We start from the raw sequence: 22,260 nt of genomic DNA on the forward strand, positions 1-22,260 counted from the left end.
CTTCCTCTTCAGAAAGAACTTCTGTTTAAGTAGATGCTCCCTGCGTATGCTCCATCACGACGTACCTTACGGAGTGAGCTCTTTGATGCAGTCGGCCAGGAAAAAATTGGTTGTGATCGCAAGAGCCCAATTCATAGCGTTGAGAATCACGTCCTAGAGACGTTGATGTTTTTAAACCCTCTCTGAGTAAGAGTGCAACAATGTATAATGTTGCTACGAGGGTGAGTTCCCATGATCTTGCGAGGTGAACAGATATTCCGTAGAACAAGAGCGAGAATATGCTGAACATGAGATATGCAATAATCTGTCATCCTGTGGTTCGAAGACATAGATGAACTTGACATTCTTCTATTGTACAGGAGCACCTCAGACACTCTGCGACTAGCATCAAAAGCAACGTTCTCCAATAGGTAGGTCGAAGCGTACATATGGCCGAGACTAGTTACGTCAGCAGACATAAAAAGTCGCTAGATCTAGTGCCCCTTCAAGGCCAATTAAAGTGACGCGATTTGCTACTACACTGTTTCGGCGCGCAGCATTCCAGAGCCAATAGATCTGTGATAAGCGTAGTGAGGTGACTCACAGAGTCCGAGAGCGCTCATCAGCGCTCAAACGCCGCCGCCGCGTTGCCGTGGACGAGCGCCTTGCATACAGTGCCCAACAAGCGCCGGCGTACAGCAATATAAACGAAATCAGCTTGCTGCCGTCGTCCGCGAGACGCCTCTGCGACGGGGTATCGCGTCTGACCTGATAAGAAAAATGTTTGCAAGCGGTCTGGCCTCGTCTTTCGCTCCTTGTGAGAGCTGCAGTTTCACATGTGGCATTAACCCCTCCTCACCATCTCATTATATACTCATTAGCAAATATGTGGACTCATTTAGCGTACTCAGTTTGGTATACAACTGTTACTCATACGAGCTGAGCATAACATCAACAGCGTGCTGGTCGAAGTAGTTGGCTTTGCTGAGGTGCCGCCTCAGCCTCTCCGCTCGCCGCCCATATATGCCTGATGATGGATGCGATCAACTGAAGCATGAGAGCAGCTCAACCCATTCTCTCCTCAGCGTGGTGCCGGCGCCTCAGGCAGCCCAGGCCGAGCGCAATCACATATACCTATGCTCGCCTCGACACCCGGCTCTCTCTCTGGTCTCTCCACTCACTCAACAATGAATACGACATCTCGTTCCATTCCACTCTCGCCAAAGCCTCGTCAACCAGCTGCACCTATAGCTAGCGCGGTGCGTCTGTCTCAGAGATAGTCAAAGCATTGCAACTTAGCCGAGCCGTTGTGTTAAGTGGTGCTTTTTCTTCTATTATTATCCAGCCATCAGGGTCGCAGAGAGATTATTCATAGACTCGTCTCTTAACATAGTCCTCTAAAGTACCATCCGTGGTGCTCTGCACTAAGAGAAGCTTCTCTTGAGACATAATACAAATGTCGTTGTTCGCTAAGTAAATCGTAGTCTACGCAGCGGGGCCCTTCATGCTCCATTTTTCTAGTGCACGACAGTGGTCAAGAGCCTCCAAGTTTCTTCTGACAAACGAGAAGTTATAAGATTCATTTCTTATCAACTAAGCTCTCTGAGGAAATCATTATGATACTTATGACTGCACTCATTGTCTGAGAGTTGAGAGTAACCAGGTCGAAACAGATCAGTTCGACGAATGATAGGCGCATCACGCCGAGACTACACGCCAAGCCGACACAACCAAGAGTGAGATCGTATCAACGAAGCAGTTACCAGAAGAGCGAGTAGCTATCACATTGAACACAACCAAAAAACAAGAGATTCCGGGCTTACACATGTGTGACGACAGCTGCCACTCCGGCAACTATCACTCTGCCAGCTGCGCTGCCCAACACTATTTCCATAACGAGCAGCACGGGAGCAGCTCCTGTGAGCTTTGGCGACGCCACGATGCTAACAGCGCCGCTTGCGGGCACGCCTACGCCACCAACGCTGTCGCTGATTGCAACAACACAACCCACTGTGGCAACAGTTGCAGCAGTGCAACAGCAACAGCAACATCCACCGCCTCTGCCCTCGCCAGCTCTCTCGATAAGCTCATCCATACCACCCAGCCCAGCGACCAGCTTTGCCGAGTCCACCTCTAGCTTCATTACAGACCTAACGCGACTCGAGAAAATGAAGGTGTCCGACCTAAAACAGCATCTCAAGCGTCGCAATCTGCCCGTTTCCGGGCCCAAGCCGCAGCTAATCGAACGCCTGAAGCCGTATCTGCCCTTGGAGCCGCTGGAATGCTGCACACCGGCAAACACGCCCGCCAGCGCCACCGAAGTCATCACCATTAGCGATGCCATGGACACCAGCAACAGCGAGCCACAACAGCCGCCTCCAGTGGCCATGCTGGTCACCGAGTCGCCAATCCCTGGTGCCCTGGAGCACGAGCAAATGGATGTGGTTCAGCAGCTGGACAATAGTCATGCCATGACACTGCAGACAATATTGCCACCACAGCCTCAAACAGCAACCATCATCCAAAACGAGGAACTCTTGCGCAGGCAACAGCGGAAGATTGATGAGCTGCAGCGCCAGTTACAGCGCTCCCAGCAGGAGCTGCAGCAAATTCGACGCCAGCAGCAGCAGCAGACGGTCACTGCCCAAGTGGTGAATGGGCTGCCCTCGCAGCAAATCACGCTGATCACCACCACGACCACGGCGAATGGACCACAGCAGACGCTGACGATGCTGCCGCAGCTCGAGAAGAGCATACCAGCCAAGGTAACTGTGAAGCCCGCTCCAGCAGCCGCCGCAGCTGCCAAGCTCAATGGACAGCAAGCCAAGAAGCCAACTAGCATCTGCAACAGCAGCAGCAGCAGCAGCACAGGCAGCAGCAATCAGCCGACTACGGCGCCCATTAATCAAAAATTGGTTGTCAAGCAGCAGTTAGAGGCTAAGATTCAAAAGCAAAAGGCAGCCGCTGCCGCAGCAGCAGCATTGCAGCAACAGCAACAGGCACAACAACAGCAACAGCAGCAGCAGCAACATCAACAGCATCATATGCGATTGCAAACGCAAAAGACACAAACTGTACTCATTCCATCCAACAACAATAACAACAACAACACGAACGCAACCAAGCTGCCAGTCTCGCCAGCTAAACATTCAAATGTTGCTATTGCCAGTGCTGCTGCTGCTGGAAACACGACGACAATATTGCATGCGAACAAGCCAGTGACAGCAGCAACCACATCGCTGCCGCACTCTAATAATGTGGGTCTCGTATGGAACGAGGGAAATCAGACCATATTCCTACTAGGACTGAACGACCAACAGATGACAGCACACACGCTCGGCAACATAAGTCTAACAGCAACAACCACAACAGCAGCAACAGGCGCAGCAGCAACTACAATGTCTGCCCAGAGCACACCTGCCAGCAAGAAGCTGCTGAATGGACACCAACGCACAAACTCGCTGCCCAGCATTGGCTTCCCCTTTGAGACAAAGCCAATTATTACCCAACAGCAATTGCAGCACCTGCAACTGCAACAGCAGCAGCAACAGCAACAATTTCAGCCCACCCAACAGACCATACAGCTAGACATAAAGACGAGCACAGTGCCGCCCCCACAATACGAGGAGGCCACGAAGCAACTGGCGGCCAATAAAGCAGCCGCCGCCTTGGGCAACAATGTGCCACTCATGAAAATCAAAGAGGAGCCGTCCACATCGCCCGCACCGCCAGCAGCAACGCTGCGTAAGCCGACAGGCATCAAGTCGGAGCAGGTCAGCGATGTGCTGGACATACTCATCAAACAGGGCGAGTTGCCAGAGAGCGCCGCCCTGGAGCCCATCACCCCCCTGACGCCCTTGCCCGAATTATCGCTCTTTAACGGCGTCACCCCCACAACGGCAGCAGGCGGTGCCAGCATTGTGCCGCTGGTGCCTAAGCTAGAGGCGCCAGCCACGCCACAGTCGCTACCCAATCTGGAGATGGCCATGGACACCAATGACAGCCACGTTAACTTCGCCAGCAATCAGCCGGCAGGCTACATCGAGAACATAAACATGGCCTCGCCCTTGCAGCCCGATGTTGGCTCCATCGACGCCGAAAGCGTGGCCAAGACGCTAGACATATTCCTCGAGCAGCATCATGCCACGCCCCCGCCCAGCACACCACCAAAGTGCAACAGCAGCAGTAACGGCGGCATCAGCGGAGTTGGTGTTGGTGTAGGTGTTGGTGTTGGCAATGTGGACAAGCCCAACAGTCCAGACGCCAAGCTGAATCACTTTGATGAGTACGAGCTGCTTGAGCTGATGTCGCAACAGTTGGAAATGGACATTGGCGATGACTCCAACAACTATTGCAGTGGCAAGAGCAACAGCAGCAACAACAACCTCAATCTCAATCGCAGTCTTCAGCCCAGCATCAACGAGCTGCTCGACGCCAGCAGCCCGCAGAGCGTGCTTCTGAATAACAATCACAGCGCTGACGTTGACTTCGACGCAGACAGCTTTGTGGCTCAGCTCAGCCAGCATGTTGCTGGCGGCAGCAATCACTCTGGCAGCAACAGCAGCGGCGCCAATGGCAACAGCAATTGCAACAACATCTTGATCAGCACAAATGGCTGTGGCATGGGTGTGGATTGCAGCACATCAAATGGCCACTATAGTGGAACGCCCATGGAGGTATGCGACGACTTGGAGAGCACGTTCAACTCCATCATGCAGGCGGTGAATCAGCAGCCCTCATCTAGCATCCACGGCGACTACGCGTCGACAGCAGCTGGCAGCAACAGCAGCAACAGTGCGATGGACAGCGGCGGAGCAGTTGATGCATTCAATGCCAGTGGCGACATATTCGATTTGTTCAACATCGATGACTACAAAATGAGCTGGGCGGCTGGTGACTTCACTGTCTAATAGTCCCTAATCAAAGCAAAAAAGGCAAATATACGCCCGAACACACACACACACACACACACACACATACGCAAACACACACATAGACATAGAATTAACTGATAATATGGGTGATGCTCACTTTTTCTCAAATATTCCTGATAATTCGTCTTGACACAAGCAAAGAAAAAAAAAGAATAAGTCCTATTTATTTTCTAAATGCATTTAAAAATCATTTGAATGTTACAGTCAGTAAATTCAAACTTTACTATTTCCAAACAAACACACACACACACACATGCATACAAAATCACATTTACACATACTAAACAAAAGTCATAATTGCCGGGAGCGTTAGTCCAAATGATATTTTGTAAAATTTATCAAACACTCCACTATACTTCTGCACCCTTTCCTATAGGCAGCAACAAAAAACCGCCAAAACATTTAGAAAAAAAAATTATATAAAAAAAAAACAAGAAATGTATATTTAGTAAAAGATAAGCAAAAACATTGTTTAAAGGTCGAAAAAAGTACATGTTTCTAATTAAGGTCATTCCAATTTGAAAATATGGCGAGTGAATTCTAACCAAAAGTCTAGCAGAGCGCAAGAGAGCGAGAGCGAGTGAAAATGTTGAGAATGGATGGTCTGCGGAAAAATTGAATTGAGCCTGTTGATAGATGAGTTAAGCAAACAGAAATTTCGCATAAATTATTTGCAATATTTCGTGAAATTGCATCCAAAACGAAAAAGTAAAAGTAAAGTAAAACACATTCAAGAATTTTGTTTTGAGTTCTATTTAAAATGAAATTTACCATAGGAGTAACCACACAAACATCAACAACTGACGCCAGCTTAATAAAGTTGATGCTAAAGATTACACGTTTTAAATGAATTTTATTAAAAGATTTGAAAAGTATTTCCTGTAAGGAAAGAAAAAGCCTTTAAAAGTAGTCGAAAAAAGTTAAATTAAATCAATTAGCAATGTTAATTTTGAGCCTTTTATGCCAATTATTTATACCTAAAAGCGCTACATATTTTTTGAATACTAATCAATGTACGCAAATTTGAGCACGAATGGGCAAATTCCGTTACTTAAATAAATTTAATAACCAAAACTTGACGCGGTCATGTACTTCAGATTCAGAGCATTAGCGAACTTCTTAATGGCAATTTATAAGAGAAACATGTTTTATGTTTATGGCAATTTTCATAGGTGTAACTGTAAATTGAGAACGTGCTAAGCATTCGGACATATATTAAGTGGTACTCACTTGAAAAAAAATATAATAAAAAAAACAACTCCAACTGAAACATTATGTTAAGCAATTGACACATTTCAAGAACAATACGAAAAACTTAGAAAGAAAACAAAAAATGTAAAATTATTTAAGAAAAAAAAGCAAAACAGAAAAAAAAAACAACTACATAAATTTATATATTTTTATATAAGCAAATTACTTGATACAATTGTAATGTAGTCTAGAGGCAGCAACAACATCTACAACCATTAACTTGACACTTGATTACTTATGCGGTTAAACTAATTTAAAAATGTAATCACATGCTTATAACATACACACATTCATAGATATACATGCATAGTTATATATAGAAAAGATCATCAACGCGCTTTAAATACAAGCTTCCATTCAAATCAGTTCATAAATTAATTTAATTAATTATACCCTCACGCACACACATACACACACTCACTCACACATACACTGAGTTTGCACACAATTTAATTACAATAACTTATCTATATATATATACATATATATATATACTTTATGAATATTATATTGTTTTTATTAATTCGTAATTCAAGTTAAATCTATTATTAAATACATATATGTTTGTATGTATATTTTTAAAATACTTTAATGTTGACTTAAACATTTTGTGTGTTGCGTTTAAACTATTTAATTTAAATACAATACCCTAAATGATACAATTATAAATAAAAAATGCAGTGCATAAACTTTATGACATCATTAAGCGAATGTGTACTTTCTTTTAAATATACTTTCAATAAATAATCACAAATATAGCTATTGATACTTACTACACATTTCTATGCTGATTGCATAGAGTTTGCAAAATAACTAAAAAGTTCGGAGCTTTATCAGTAATATATACACATAAAATCTGGTTTCAAAGAGTTGTCCATATCATTACTCACTTGAATGCAAAAAGTCTTATCTTGGCAAGGTTAATGAATTTGTTTAAGGTACCTCAAAATATTATTCGTGGTGTAAATGGTGGAGCTGGAGTAGCATTGAATAGAACATTTGAAGTGATTCTGAAAAGAAATCAAAATTTGAATAGGATATCTCAAATCAAATGGACTTGAAGCTGTTGCAAATGAAAGTATCATTAAATAAATACATCCTGTGACCTTAAAATAAATTATTCGACGTACAAAACGCTTTTTGGAAAGATTATGTATGTTTCTTTTTCACTCTGTAATATAAATTATCTTCAATAGTTGCTAAAATTATATATATTTTTTATTTGCATAGCTTTGGTTCATGTAGATATGCAAAACAAATTAAAATAAACTTACACCTCGTTGTCGACTCTATATTTCATGAAACGAACTTTGGTGTCATCAGAATTTACATATGTTAATCCTACAAAGATATGCATTTATGCTTAATCCGAGGGGTACAAGCACATATATGTAAATAGTTCTAGCTGTGCCAAAAACTACCGAGTGAATTAATTATTTTATAAATTTTATTGTAAAAAAGTAAGCTTAAAGCCTATTTAAATGATTCGCTATTAATGTTTTCCCACAGCAAATAACGCAGTTAAGCTTAAAGCATAATGCAATTGAAACAAAGCATTGAAAATGAATAAATTCAATGCGATAATGATTTTAACCACAAGTAACAGCGATACCCGCATACATAGCTTTAGTTTGTATACATATTTATACTTTTGTAATGGCAGCAAACAAAGCTTATCATTAGCAAATGCGGCCATTGCTTGATTGGTGGGCGTACTTTGGGTGGCCACAACTGGGCAATAACAATTGTTGTGCGGTTTATTTTTAGACCCGAAACGAAATAACCAAACAATATGACGCAAAATTGCAGCACCTACTGACTATGCCAACAATCTGAGACACAACACAAAACCATCCTGTCGTGTTGGACTCCTGCCAAGCTTATGGCCACAAGCACAGCGTCGACAAAGGCGAGCTGCCTGCTGTGCACACACACATACATATACATATACAGAGATTCATCAGCAGTCGTTTGTGTACGGACAGAGATGGCACAACGTGCTTTTATAATGAAGCTTAATGCTTATCAACGTCAGCAGTGCGCTCACTCCTTTAAACCACGGAGAGTGCGTTTTGTGTGCAGCTCGATGAGCTATATCAAGCATATTTGTGTTATCTCTCGACCCCTCCCTCGGAATGTTCTATGCACAGTAAGGGACGCAAGAGAGGTTGCGTCAAATTTAGTCTGTAACTAGATTAACTTTTTCAGAGACCCTTTTCTTTGTTGCAGCTTGCAAAGCCTGCAAATCAGACAACCATATTAAATATCTAAAATATATGCACTAGATTGTCAAAAGCGCACAACATAATAAGACGAAGTTTAAATAAATATAGCTAAGCAATGTAACATATTTAATTATTTGAAATGTGCTTGGGTGTTGACTTAATAATGAATACAAACACCCTATCCGTTCTTAGATTGATTTGTGTGCGTTTATTTCAACTTGAATGCTTCAATTCATACTTCTTATAAATGACAATTTGACATTGTATGAAATTATCATAATAAGATACGAGACAAGGTATTATTATGCTCTAAAATAATGAGTTAGAAACAACTTGGATTATTAAATTATGCGTATGCAAGACGATAAATCTCTAAAACCTCAAATTAAATATTTGCCAACCTACAGGGCACACGCATATTCTATAGATTTAAAAATGACATTTAATGTGATGCTGTTTGCATTCCCACCTTGGGTATTCTTTGTAAGATATGGCTAACTAAGCCAACAGTCTTAGCAACTGTTACGCCAACTAAATTTATACAGCCAGCTCTAATTTGCGTTATTAAAATGGCATCGTTGCGAAACGCTTGTGGTGTACCCCAGAGTATTCGTTTTTATCGTCTTTCTCTCTCCCTCTCTGCTCAGCTGAATGTCACATTATTTGAGGGTATTGGTAGGGCACCAAGTGAATTTGAGTAGATGCTAAGCCACTGCTACCTAATATTCGTCTGCTTCACATAATTAAAAAAAAATTGTAATTTTATTAACACTTCTAATAAAATTTAGAGAGAAATAATTACATTTGTATTCATTCCAAAGCAGCTCACAACATACGCGAGGTGTTTTGAACTGTTTACAAGTTCAACTACGATCTAAAATAATCTAATCTAGAATAATGTTAGGTTTTGCTACTAAGCTTGGGGTTGGTGTTAATGAATGGATAGACGTGTAGGTTCCTCTTGAAGGCCTCAATATCAATGATATGCGACGGATTGGTGACATCCCCAATGAACTCCAGCTTGACACGCTCGCCGATCTGCTCGAAAAGCAGCTGCTCCTCGGATATATTGCGTTGGACTTCATACACCATCATGGCCAGAGAACCACTTCGCCTCACATGAGTCGTTGAACCCTGCCTTGCAGACACCGACTCTGCAATAGATTGGGTAGGCGAATGCATCGATCCTGTTGCTCTTCCCACAACCTGCACGGAGAGCTTACGCAAATTCTTCTCTTCATAGTTAATAAGAAAGTCGATCACTTCCTCCTGGCTGATTTGGCTGATTGTCTGTATCTGCATCTCAGTGCGATTGAAGAAGTACTCCCCGCTGGTTATTTCGCTCCAGTTGCGCATTACCTCATCATGTAAACTGAGATTGCCAAGCTTCTTACTGTTGACGAGCGTATCTCGCAACTGATTGAACTCCTCCTCACTCAGCTGTCGCACCAGTGCTGGCATGGAAGCACGAAACGCTTCGAGACGCCCCTCCACAAAGTCCGCGCGATGCTTGGACTCCTGCGTATTGATGTTCAGTACGAACGCCTGTATGCCGTAGCCTATGCGCTGATAGAGCCCCAGACTATAGGCGAGCTGCTCTTGGGTACGCAACTGGTTAAAGAATGGCTCCTCCACAATGAGGTCGACCAGGTCCATAAGACACTCCATTCTGAGGTTGCTGGGACCAATCTGATAGTAATTACTCACAATAGTGTTGGTATCCTCCGAGTTGAGCGACTTCACACGCAAAAAGTGCTGGCCCAGTGGCAATTGCACATAACGATTTTGCAGGGTAGACAGGTCTATTTGCTCGCTGGGGTAAGCGTTCCGGACCATCTGCATTAAGTCCCGAGCATGCTGCTCCTTGAAATTGCCCTGCACCAGCGCCTTCACGAACATTTGCTTGTAAAAGTTATCCTTAAACTTATTGATGTCCTCTATCGTCACCGCCTTGAGCGCCTCATACTTCTGCAACAGCGTAAATCGCATGTTCTCTAGTACCGTGAGACGCAGATCCAGATTGAGGGACTTGCTATTGATGACGGCATTGAAGAGCTGGCGCTTTTTCAGCTCTTTTATGGACATTACCATGGCCTCGGTGGGTTTTATGTGCTGCATCACATGCAGAATTATCTCCAGCACCAAATGTAGCTTCTGGTTGTAGCCATTGACTCGCAGCATCAGGCCTTTGTCCGTCGTCTCCAGGCTATAACCCTGGCCTGCCATTAGCGCTGGGTAGAGCTGTTCCGCAATGACGAACTCCACCAGGTAGGTATATAGCACAGCCGCCATATACTCGCAAGCGCTCTGGCGCATCATTGGTGTTATGAAATAGAGATTTATGTAGCCATCGGGGAGAAGGAAAGTGTCGTCCGGTCGAAACCAGAGCTCGCAAACTTCGTTTTTGATCAGCGCCTTAGGGCGACGAGACACATGCGGCTGGCCCGCTTCCACCCAGTGCAGCGTGAAGTCTGTAGTCACAAAAGGATTATGCGGCGGCACCTGTAGCTCCGGATGCTGGCTGGGATTGAACCACATGTCGCGCCACTTTTCCGGCATGTCTATGGACCTGTAGCTTGTGCCAAACCAGCGTTCCTTCTGATTGTAGTCATAGTTCTCGTAAGGAATGTGCGAGGTGATCATCATATTGAAACGAAAGGTGCCCAGGTGACGCCGCAGCAGCTTCATAGACGCCTCATCGTACTCGAAGTAGAGCTGTGTGCCACTCACTACGTGCTTGGACGGCAGATAGCTAAAGTTCTCCACCATGCTCTGCGCGTTCTCCATGGCGGGTGCCTCGATTTGAAAACGAAAGTTGTTAGCGGTAATCTGCTGCATTTCACTGTAGCTGGTCTTCAGAGTCTTGCAGTCGTTTAGCATGCGTATCCAGGCGAAGGTGGCTGACACCACATCGTCCAGATGAGCAAATCCCTCGTCCGTCATATAAATGCAAACGGTGAAGAGGGAGTACATAGAGTTAGACTCAAAGCTGCTGCCGCCCACGCCCGACATAACGGTCATGCACCAGAGGCGGCGGCGCAGAAAGGAGCACAGACTGCCGACACCTTCGTAGCCCAGCATCTGCGCCATGAATGCGTCTGGCTTGCACTTGTAGTGCGGCTTCATGGGTGGCAGCACCCAGGTAAGCTCCAGCTTGCAGACGTCCTCTACGGGCTGCACCAGCAGCACATCGCGAAAGAACTCCTCACGAAACGCTTGCGCATAGTTGAGTTGGGACAAATCCATGGGCTGCTGCTCGCTTTGGGGTATGTCCGAGCAGTGCTTTAGCAGCAGTTGCTCCAGCTCGTCTAACGATAGCTCGCCCTGTAGACAAACTATCATGCGATTGGAGCCATAGTGCTTGCGCCGGAAATCCATTGTGTTTCAACGACTTGTGATTACCCCAGCCGAAGGTGTTGTGGGGATAACCCTCGCTAGCCATGCTGGCCAGCAGTTGATCGCGGCGCACTTCATCGACCATGTGCGTTTGGTCAAATTCTGACTGCACGGCAGAGCGCTCGCGCGCCATGGCATCTATATTCATAAGTGGCGCCTTCATCAGATTCATAAACATGTCCAAAGTCTGGTCCAAGTATTGTTCCTCCACCTCAAAATAAAAGCAAGTGTCCTCGTTTTCGGTATGGGCATTGCTAAAGCCGCCGCACTTGCTAATGAACGCGTCGAAAGCGTTCTCGGCCGGATACTTCTGTGAGCCCATGAATATCATGTGCTCTAGAAAATGCGCCAGGCCCTGAAACTGTGGCGGCTCAGCGAAGGAGCCCACGCCCATTAGCACGGCGCAGGCGGCCAGCTTGCCTTTATACTGCTGGATGGAGGCACTCGAGTCGCTCTTGCTCGAAATTCGGCTGTGTTGTGGCCCGATGAAGGAACTGGTCGCTTCATCATTGGCCGGGTCCGAGATAAGCAGAGCTCGTAGGCCGTTGTTAAGCTGGAGTGCTCGGTATTGCTTTTTGTCGCCCTCGGACTTGTCGGGCAACTCCAAGTAAGTAACGCTCATGTCTCTCGACGTGTTCTGTATCCACTTGCGTATCTGCTTGTAGACGGGACGTAGATCAGCCCGTCGCTTGTAGCTCATACTTACTCGCATCAGCATGGTCCTCCAACAACAATTTCCCTTGTCCTTGCCTAATAGAGGGAACTGCCCCATTGCCTAACAAATTATAAACCACTTGACAGCAATTTCCATGCTCATTATTCAGACTTAATTACATTGTCAAATAAAACATTTAAAGCCAGCCCCTAATACTCTGCTAAGCAGTAAGAGGCAGCGGCACAAAGCGAAATCCGGAGACGGAGCAAATAGCTAACGGCGCTGGCAGACATTGTTCTCGGCATGAAAATTCAATTACCTTCGGTGTAAATAGAAAAAACAAAGACCAGACTAAAGCTAGGGATCTCTTGGCAAACTATTTACATATTTGCATTGAACTACACTCAAAAAATGGTGGCCGAAATGCCGCTTGTCGCACTCGCCAATTGCGCTAATTAAGCTCAGACTCTGGAGGCAGGTAGAAGAAGCTGAATACAAAATTTAGATTGACATGAAGCGTCTTTGGCGCGACTCGCGACCTTGGCTGCCTTGCTTAAATATTTAAGAGTTACATGAAGCGTTGATCAATCTGACAGCAAATGCTATTAAGCACGCAATCAGCTTTGTGTGTTCCCATAATTGAGGCGCGAGTTGGAGAGGGCTAGTGGAAGTGGCCGCTGAGTGCCCTTTGGCACTCAGTGGCACTAATTGAGTATACATGGCAAATGCTCAATCAGCTTAAGCTCGGCCCCCACATCGAGCATCGAATAGTGTCCATTTGGATTGCAGCTTGCACTTGCCATTTGCACTTGGCGGACATTTTAATAGAATTTTAATCCAATTTGATGGCAAGCAATTAGCAGCCATTGCCAATCGCTGACCTTTAGCTGTGTTTAAATCAAAACTGACACTGGCCAAAGCCGACTAACGCATTTACAACTTTTTTCATTACTTATTCATTGAATTATTTATTACGCGTTAAATTAAAATTACTCAAATTTATGACCCTTTTATAAAAGTATGTTTAATATATTTATCAATTAAATAATTCTTAATAGAAAATTAGGTAATTCTTATTTAATTGATTGATATCTGAACTCTTTGTAGTGGTATGAAGTAAGATAAGTGAAGAATCGTATACAAAAGTACATATTTACTGTTAAGTTTAAAAATAACTAGAAGAATACACATATATAGATATTTTTATTTCTCACAAGTAATAATTGTTCAGATATATAAAAATTTACTATTGAGAAAGAGAAAAATTTTAAAAATTAGATTAATTTTCGTAATGTAATGTCATATTTTCTTCAATACTAATTACATTATCGGGTCTAATTGAAAACATTTTGTTCAGGTTTTCTAATTACTTAAACTTTTTTTGTTTTTTCTAGGGTACATTTTAGATTTTTTTACAAGAGAATTACAAATACTGTACAAAATAATTAATTAATAATAATAAAAAAACATTTAAAGGAAATGCTCGGATTATTTTTAATTATTTCAATAATCTCAAATAATAGCCATTAGTAACTGAAAATATTATTTCACCATGCAATTATATATCATATGGGAAATTTTGAAAAATGTATGAAACATATTTATTTGTATAATTTTGTTTTTGTCATATTTTTTGAAGCATACTTATGTGCGTATTGCAAATCAACTTTTGTTGTTAATGTTATGCACTGCACTATATCGGCTTAAGCAACTACCTTTTCCACTTTATCAACTGACCACCACACACACATATATAAATACACACACATCCATGCACATGGATGCACATATATATGAAGGTAAATATTTGTGTACTTTGTAGCGCTCGGTTTGCTTTTGTTTGTTCTGAGCGGCGAGTAGTGAAAACTTTTTGCCACAGGACTCTTACACGCATTAAGCTTTTGGCCTCTGCTTGCGTGTGTGCGTATGGATGTTTGTGTGTGTGCTTGTGAGCAGAATGCTGAAAATATTTCGTGGTTAAACAAAACCATTTGCATGAAAATGTTTTACTTTTACTTTGAGTTTTTGTTTGCCGGCGGTGAGGGATTTTGGCGCGGAGAGCCGCTGGATTTGCTGTTTGCATGTCGGTTTTGGTTTGCTTGCACTGCTAATTGAAGCAGAAGTTGCTTTTAAACAAAAAAAGAAAAAACAACACACACACGCGTGCACACACACCCAAAAATGAAAAATGAACACGCTTTACTTGAGTCGACTCGACTCACATTTCATTGGCGCTGACCCTGAGCATGGGGCAGCAATTTGCTTAAGCGACTTAATGCCTGCCGTATAAAAGCAAGAAAAAGCAGCTTAAACGGCGAGTGCTGTAAAGCGAAAACTTAATCTGAAAAAATCAATCTGCAATAAAAATAAAATTAAGAAGGAACTCAAAGGAAAAAAGCAAAAGAAGCAAGCTGACAGACAAGCGGAAAAAGAAGCAGCAGCGAGAAAAATGGGTTTGGCAATGGACGCAGGAACCGGACCTCCAGGTATGTGTCTGGATTACGCGGCATTTCAGTGCGAATGGTGGCCATAAAGGCGTGAGTCCTCCAGAGTACACGCAGCCAGGGCAACGCTTAAGCATTCAAAGGATATTCATAAATAAATATCTGCAGGCAAACAAATTGATAAGCTGACAGACAACAAGCGTGCAAGAGAGGGAGAGAGAAAGAGACAGAGCCAAAAGAAACGCAACCGTAATCCCAACAACAATAACAACAACAAGAGAAGCAGCAGTCAGAATGGTTCGGCATCTTAATCGACACACGCTGTGTACCTTTTGGTGTCCTTCGCACAGGACGAAGATAAACAGAGGTCTGCCGTACATTCTCCCTAACTCCAGCACCTGATGGTTACCTGTAAGCATTGCCAACTTCTCTGCGTTCACTTTTGCAGCTTTCTAATGGCCGCTCGTCCTTCAACAGGCGCTGCTCCTTTCACACGCAACATTTTTTGTTTTCGTTTTATTTTCTTTTCGTTTTTTTTTTTTGTGTCTGCGTTCCGTTGGCACATTTTTCTACTGCCTTCTCACTTTTATATATTTCCTTGTATTTTTATTTTTTTTTGGTTGTGTGTGTTTCCCTTTTGTTTTGTTCATTCTTCTGTGCCCATTCAATTTTATTGTGAGCTCTCAAATTGTTTTCGTATTCAAGCTTAAAGCACGCTGCTGTTCCATAGGCTGTTTCTGCCAGTCTATTGTTGTTGTTGTTGCTCCTCTCGTTGCTGTTGTAGTTGTTAAATGTGCCTTGTGAGCGATGAATTTGCGCTGGGCGATGTTCTTGCAGGCTTCCAACATATCCTGTTGCTTGCAAGAACGCAACCAGTTGAACATTTCCAGGCACGCTCTCTCGCTCTCACACTCTCTTTTGTTTTCGGCAACGCTCGGCTGCAGCTCTCCAACTCTCCAAAATGTGCTTTCTCTCTTATTTCACTGGACTCATGGCACATGTTTAACGCGCAATTATTTTGGTCCTGTTGCGCTTTTTTCTATGTGTCTGTGCTCAGACATTATTTCGTTATAAAACCAAATGGAAGTTTTCAAGCACAGCTCTGGGACATTGAACAAATTTTATTTTTAATTGCTAGTTTATGGAATATAAATATATAAAATCATCGTCGAAAATTATAATTGTAGGGTAACATTTTTTAAAATAATTTCTCCTAATACGTTATTGTTATTCTCAGCTATATATATTTTTTAACTTGAATAATATGTATTTAATATGTATTTAAAAGTAATTATCAAAACTTGATTTATTCATTTCAATTCGTTCACCTCGGCGTATACACAACATTTGCTATAGTAATAAGACATGCAACAATTGTGAAAAACTCTCCACTGCTTTGGTTTGTGTTGGTGTAGACTAAGCAGAACGTGAGGAGCACGCGCACCTAAAGCAATTGCGTAGGACTAAGGAGGCGGGGCCCCAATGCCCAACACAATGCCAATACGCAGTGTGCTGCATCCTGGGAAATCGCTTAGCTGTTGCTTTCGTTCGTGCACAATGTACGTCTACTGTTTGCAAGGTGGAAATTGATATTACTTTTTAATGCTGCGCCAGCTGGTATTTTGTCGACTTCGCTTACACACACACACACACACAGGCATACATACACGCAATGCCCTTCCAATGGCACGAAGCTGCGTGGGAGAGCGAGCGAGCGAGCGCCGAACGAATGGTAAATACTTGACTTTGCTGCTAACCGCAGCAGCTGAGCATGTAGTCGTCGTCACAGTTCGAGCTGAGCCGTTTCGTGAACAGGACCTAGCACGCGGAAGCTGCCCGCAGCCGAAAGCAGCTGAAATTTTTGAAAACAATCAGAGAAGAGCAGCAACACATACAAGCAACAAAAACAAAAAAATCAGCAATATTTTAAAAGCGTCGTTCTCCACAGTGTATTCTAACACAACCGTGCTCAGGTGTGTGTGTGTGTGTGTGTGTGCGTCGTGTATGAGTCGTGAAATGGTGTGGGAGCAACTAAAAAACACAAAAACAAACCAGCAGCATCTTTCAAGTGCTTGAAACGTTATCGTCAAGAATCAAAAAAAATATATATTTAAAGCTGCAGTGCAAGGTCTTAAAATCTAGCTGGGAAAATTTGTAAACAGGTAAGTGCACAAGTGTTGCTCATGCTCGAATAGCACGTAATATTTGGTAAACGCTTATGTACTGTTGGGCAAGGACATTGGTACTAACAAATAGTTTAATTTCCGGCATAGACGTCAGGCGCACATCCGGTTTCAGTTATGTTTCCGCTCGCCGTTGAATGCTCAGTGGCATGTGGCGCGTATAAATCTATTTATTGTGCGCCTCTTCCCAGGCATAACTCATTTGGACGCAGAGCATTGATAAGCTGGCAGTAAACAGTTTTTGAAAATTCTTGCCATCGACTATTGATTTTTAGCATTCACTATTGCTGCCTGGCTGGGGCTAAAAGTAATACAAAATGTATTAGCTCGGCTTAGCAGCTCTCGGCTCTTCCTGTGCCAGTGCTCCGGGATTAGCGCCACAAAAGGACCAAGGGACGCGACGCCCTGCCTTAGACAACGCCGTCTGAGGCTGAGGCTGGCTGGCTAATGAAGCAAGAAATTGAAAACATTACCGAGGCGATTAATTATTGATACTTTGATGTTGTGCCCGTCTATGCTTTGTCAGATAATTAATTTATAATTAAGTTGGCAATTTGCCAGCAGAAACATTCTCAGCTACTGCAGCTCAACTTACATTTGCAGAATTTTACAAAATTGTTTTGTCTTCAAGTTAATGGGATACTTGGCAGCTTTAGGTCGAGTCCGGCAGCTGTGCGGGCCTTCGATTAAGACTTTATGAACGTGACTAGCCTGGCATATTGATGACAATCAGGCAATTTCGTGCCTCCAACTTTGTCGCAGAAGCCCAAGAGTTTCGTTTAGTCCGAGGCCCCGTCTAAGTCCGATTCTGAGTACAACAGCTGAAACTGTCATTACTCTTAATCCCTATGTGTTTTGCACAGACACAGACACAGACACACACACATACACACGCACACCCACCCATCCACAACACAAAAGTTAGTGACTCTGCACCTGGCAGTGGCAAAAAGTCTGTGGCAAAGTGTTTTTATTACGCCATTTTAATTAAGATTCGTATCAATCAGTAATGCGCGCTTTGTGCGCGCTCAAGCAAACACCGTTCACTAAGCTAAGCGACATTAAAAATATTATTGAAATTATTATTAGCGAGCTTAATTTTAACGGCAGCAGCAATTTGTAGCAATTTTCTCTCTGATTATCACATCAAGCAAGAGCAAGTTTTTTTTATTATTATAATTTGTCACATTTCTTTTTACATTCTTTCTCATTCTAACAATGTCACGGTCATGGGTATGAAACGTTTTGCAGAAACGCTGTGCATCAATAAATGATTTAGTCCGAGAACCGATTTGGTTGCTCATTTAAATCATTTCTAAGCTACTATTTTCCATAGTAGGAAGTACTATGTTAGGTGTCTAGGCAAACGAAGAATTTTCGAGATTTCTAATGCTTTATGGGAGTTAGTTTTAAAATGAATTTATTCAGTAGTGAATGAGTCGACTGAATAGTTGTACTTCGATATTTAGATATTTTTGAATGCATTAATCTTATTCCAATCTGAATTTGAGTTACGTTAAGGAGCATTCTTACGTAATTATTAATTATATTTAATTTAATTTAATTATATATATTAATTATATTTTTAAATTCAATTTGAATTGTTATTTTGAATGCATTCATCTGATTTAATTCAAGCTGAATTCATTCTTTGAATTTTTATATAAATTGAATGCGTACCTTGAATTTTAATAATACCTTGAAAAATATTAATGAATGCAGTTTTTTTCTATAATTTAAATTGAATGCTATTTTTTGACGTAATTTACATTTCAAAATCGAAATATCTACTATATCAATGAATATAAAATATTCATTTTGTCGACGAAATTCTTCAATGCAGCTGACAAAGTCTTAAAGAATAAAATTCAATATAATACTTCGAACGGAAATATTTCTGCAAAGACTTTTTGGTTAAAGTATATCAAGCAGAACAAAAGGACTAAGTGCTCTGCAGAGTTGCGTACAACTTAATACCTTCCTTGTATTTTCGGGCGCATATTTGGGGCCTTGGTTGTGACATTGAGCAGCAATAATATATGTATATCATTGCTGGCATTGGCATTGCTTTTGTTTATCTGTGTATATTTCTGTGTGAGGCGGTCAGCTGACCGTTGATGCGTCGGCAAAAATCAAAACAAAAACAGAGTGATATGAAATGAATTGCCTGGGGACTGATTTGCATGCATAATACTATATTGGGCTTATTTTGCTGGCAAGATGAGAGTGACACGTGCGTTTTAATTGAAGGCAAATAAAATGCGCCGCAAGTTATTTAATATGACAGCCCATAATCCTGACAGCAACAGTTATACATGTTGACAGTTTGCCTCTCACACAGATATACGCAGACATACACATACACAGGCATGAGGAGGAATGAGGAGGAGGAGGAGGAGCTGGAGCTGGAGCTGGAACTGTCGCTATCGTGACAGGCCGCCCATCGCTCTGAATTTAATGGCATTTTAAACTACTGTACAGTTGTGTTTATTTCCATCTCTCTCGACCTCCCGACGCACTCCCTTTTGCTGCTGTCCACTTTATCTCAGTTCGTGCCAAAGTTTGTTTTACATTTGCAAATACATATGTATGCATGTGTATTTGTATGTATTCATTAGTGTCACCAAAGTCAAAGAGCTTTAAATGTTCAACTCGCACTCGCCTGAGGCATATCCTTGAATTTCCTGACTGTATGTTACTCTTGCAGAAAAACATACATACAATCATGAATTTGCGTCACGTAAGCCTTTGCTTAGACAACATTTAAATCCGCTGCAAAAGCCTTAATTAACTTAAGCTCAAATGCTTGTGGGTCTTACAATGGACCTGACCTCTCCATACGAATTTTTTTTCAATTATGTATGTTTAAGCATGCTTATGTATTTGTCATTGTAAATTGTGGCTTCATTTGCACAGATACTTAATAAGCCAACACTGGACTTGCAATTTCATTAACAAACAGGGTTTAAGGTATGTCACAGCCAACTTTTTCATACACTTTAACTAGGAGATCGATGTAAGTTTTCACTGCAGTGTTAATATATTTTAAGCTATTTATACGACCGGCCAGCAATTCTCATTTGATGGGAGCGCTTCTGTAATTGTGGGTGTAACGATTTGCGACGTATATACCAAAAAAGGTTTCTCTAGCTCCTATTGCCACTAAGTTCTTGTTACTCATTCAGATAGATATGACTCAATCGACTTGGTTTTTCTTGGGGATCTGGCTGTTACACTTAGCTGCACAACTTTGTGATACCCTTCTCCATTTATTATAAAAAATATCAAAGTAAAGTGGATATAAAGACATGGCAAATTATAAATAAAATTGGAATTTACGACCGTGAGCAATGCTTTTATGACTGCTGCAGCAGACGCAAATATTTATCTTACATTTTTTAAAAACACGCATATTTGTCGCTTTCCATATGCGTTTGTAAATAATTGTGCTTCAGGTTTTTGTTTTTCTGCTTTGGGTTCAGTTTGGTTTGGTTTGCGTTTGTGTTTATTGAGCTCATGCGTTTACACAAATTATTTGTCTGTCGAACACACACAGAGCACGGAACAAGAGAGTGGAATTTAATTAATTTAATTTCTCTCGCATACTCATACTGGCATACGCAGAATAAAGTGATAAAGAGAAAAAGATAGGCTGTGGCCAGAGGTCAGAGCAGTCGCTGCCTTTTCAGTTTATTATTCATGCAGAAATATTTCGAATGCTTGGCAAAGTGCAGGCTTATGCAAAAATCAAACGACTAAGCGAGCCAGACTTACACACACACACTAACACACTCATATGTCACCCTTCTGAGTTTGTCGTTTGCAGTCGCTGGTCGCTCTTCATGTATGTATTTACTTTCTGCGGCCCTGCAATTTTCAATTAAAATGTTTGCTCAGAGGACTCGCTGCAGTTGTTGCTGCTGGCTGTCCTTTATGGGAATCAGTGCTTGCCGCATTTGCATATGTATATGGTAAACTGTTCTGCACTAGCAAAAGATATTCATTCGGTACGAATTCTAACAGAGTTCTGTCATCTTATTTGAAGTGCAGTTTTAATCCCAATTAAATTTATTTGTCAACATTTTCTGTTATTCAAATTAGTCTTCGTAGTTTTCCTTCCTTATTTTTGCTGGGACAAATTTTCCTTTTGCTCGGACTTATAACTTAATTTCCATATAAATGCAAAAGTAAATCCGCGGTGCACAACTAAATGTAACAAATTTTACAATTTCCGCGCGTCATTTTGTATTTGCTGTCTCATCTGGATTTAGTTGGCCGCAGGCTGTTGGCATTGTCATTACCGTAACGCGGGCTAACCTTAATATCCGGCATACCCTCACGCACACAGACACAGAAACATTGACATCTATGCGCTTTGTATGACTAAGGCGTTGTCCTGGGTTGGCCTAACGCTGCAGCGCTGTTTACATTTTGTTAATCGCGTCCCTGACCCAAGACCGATTCAAACACATGTCGCTTCTAGCTCTTCGCTTCCCTTCCAATGTTTCTCTCTCTCTATCTCTCTCCCTCTCTCTCTGAACTATAAAGCCTCCAAGCACCTGATTATGGGTTATGCCAGCAATCTCCTGGATAGACCAAACTTTCTCTACCACATTGAGCTAGGCACAATGCGCACTTCATTACAGTTGCAATTGTCATTTTATGAGGCTCCTATACATTGTGTGGCTTGCCGAGTGTGCTATGGAAATGAATACTTAGTAGTTACCTTACGAATGTAATTTAAGTCCAGGGTCATTGTTGGGTGGCTTCTTCGAAGATTAATTTTTCGCGTTCGACAAAACTCCAATAAGCACAAACTTGGGCTGCTGGCAATTTGCCCAAGCTAAAAAATAATTAAGTATGCGCCACAGAATCATAAACACTGAGATGAATATATAGCCATCCATGTTTTGGCAGCCTTAGCTCTGAGCTTAGCCAGCGAGTTTGCAATTCCATCACTTGCCAGCAGTGGGGTTCCATTCAAGGATTTTCTGGCTCTAGGCAACTTGTTTGCTTAAAGTTTTAAGCAAATTTTTATAACTTTTTACTTTTTTCTATAACGCTGGGGCGCGCTGATATCGCTGAAAAAAGCATATATAGCAACAAAAAGTTGCGACTTGGGGCAAAGCGGCGCCGAGCAACAGTTAGGCAAAAAGTTGCCACAAACATTTATCAAACAAGCTAAGCAAAAGT

General features: G+C 42.2%; 3 protein-coding genes across 5 annotated transcripts in view; 2 read left to right on the forward strand and 1 right to left on the reverse strand.

Moving 5' to 3' along the window:
• Positions 1-6,227, forward strand: part of LOC108600167 (flocculation protein FLO11) — a 40,741-nt gene extending 34,514 nt beyond the window's left edge. The window contains exons 5-6 of the mRNA XM_033293728.1: positions 326-410; positions 1,790-6,227. Coding sequence (XP_033149619.1) covers positions 326-410; positions 1,790-4,889 — 3,185 coding nt within the window. The 3' untranslated portion in view covers positions 4,890-6,227. The remainder of the gene's footprint in view (positions 1-325; positions 411-1,789) is intronic.
• A 2,946-nt stretch (positions 6,228-9,173) lies between these two features.
• LOC108601024 (nardilysin) lies at positions 9,174-12,602 on the reverse strand. Its single transcript, XM_033293684.1, is given in 2 exon segments — positions 9,174-11,765; positions 11,767-12,602. Coding segments are annotated over 2 exon segments (3,267 nt in total). The 5' UTR covers positions 12,558-12,602; the 3' UTR covers positions 9,174-9,289.
• A 4,092-nt stretch (positions 12,603-16,694) lies between these two features.
• Positions 16,695-22,260, forward strand: part of LOC108600198 (regulating synaptic membrane exocytosis protein 2) — a 55,287-nt gene continuing 49,721 nt past the window's right edge. Inside the window, exon 1 of one of the 3 annotated variants that reach the window (XM_017987610.2) lies at positions 16,695-17,046. The gene's annotated coding sequence lies outside the window, so the exon portion shown is untranslated. The remainder of the gene's footprint in view (positions 17,047-22,260) is intronic. The other 2 variants (XM_017987609.2, XM_017987608.2) reach the window with 2 other exon arrangements.

The sequence above is a fragment of the Drosophila busckii genome, chromosome 3L (genome assembly GCF_011750605.1).
Source record: "Drosophila busckii strain San Diego stock center, stock number 13000-0081.31 chromosome 3L, ASM1175060v1, whole genome shotgun sequence".
In the NCBI taxonomy this organism is placed as follows: Eukaryota; Metazoa; Arthropoda; class Insecta; order Diptera; family Drosophilidae; genus Drosophila; species Drosophila busckii.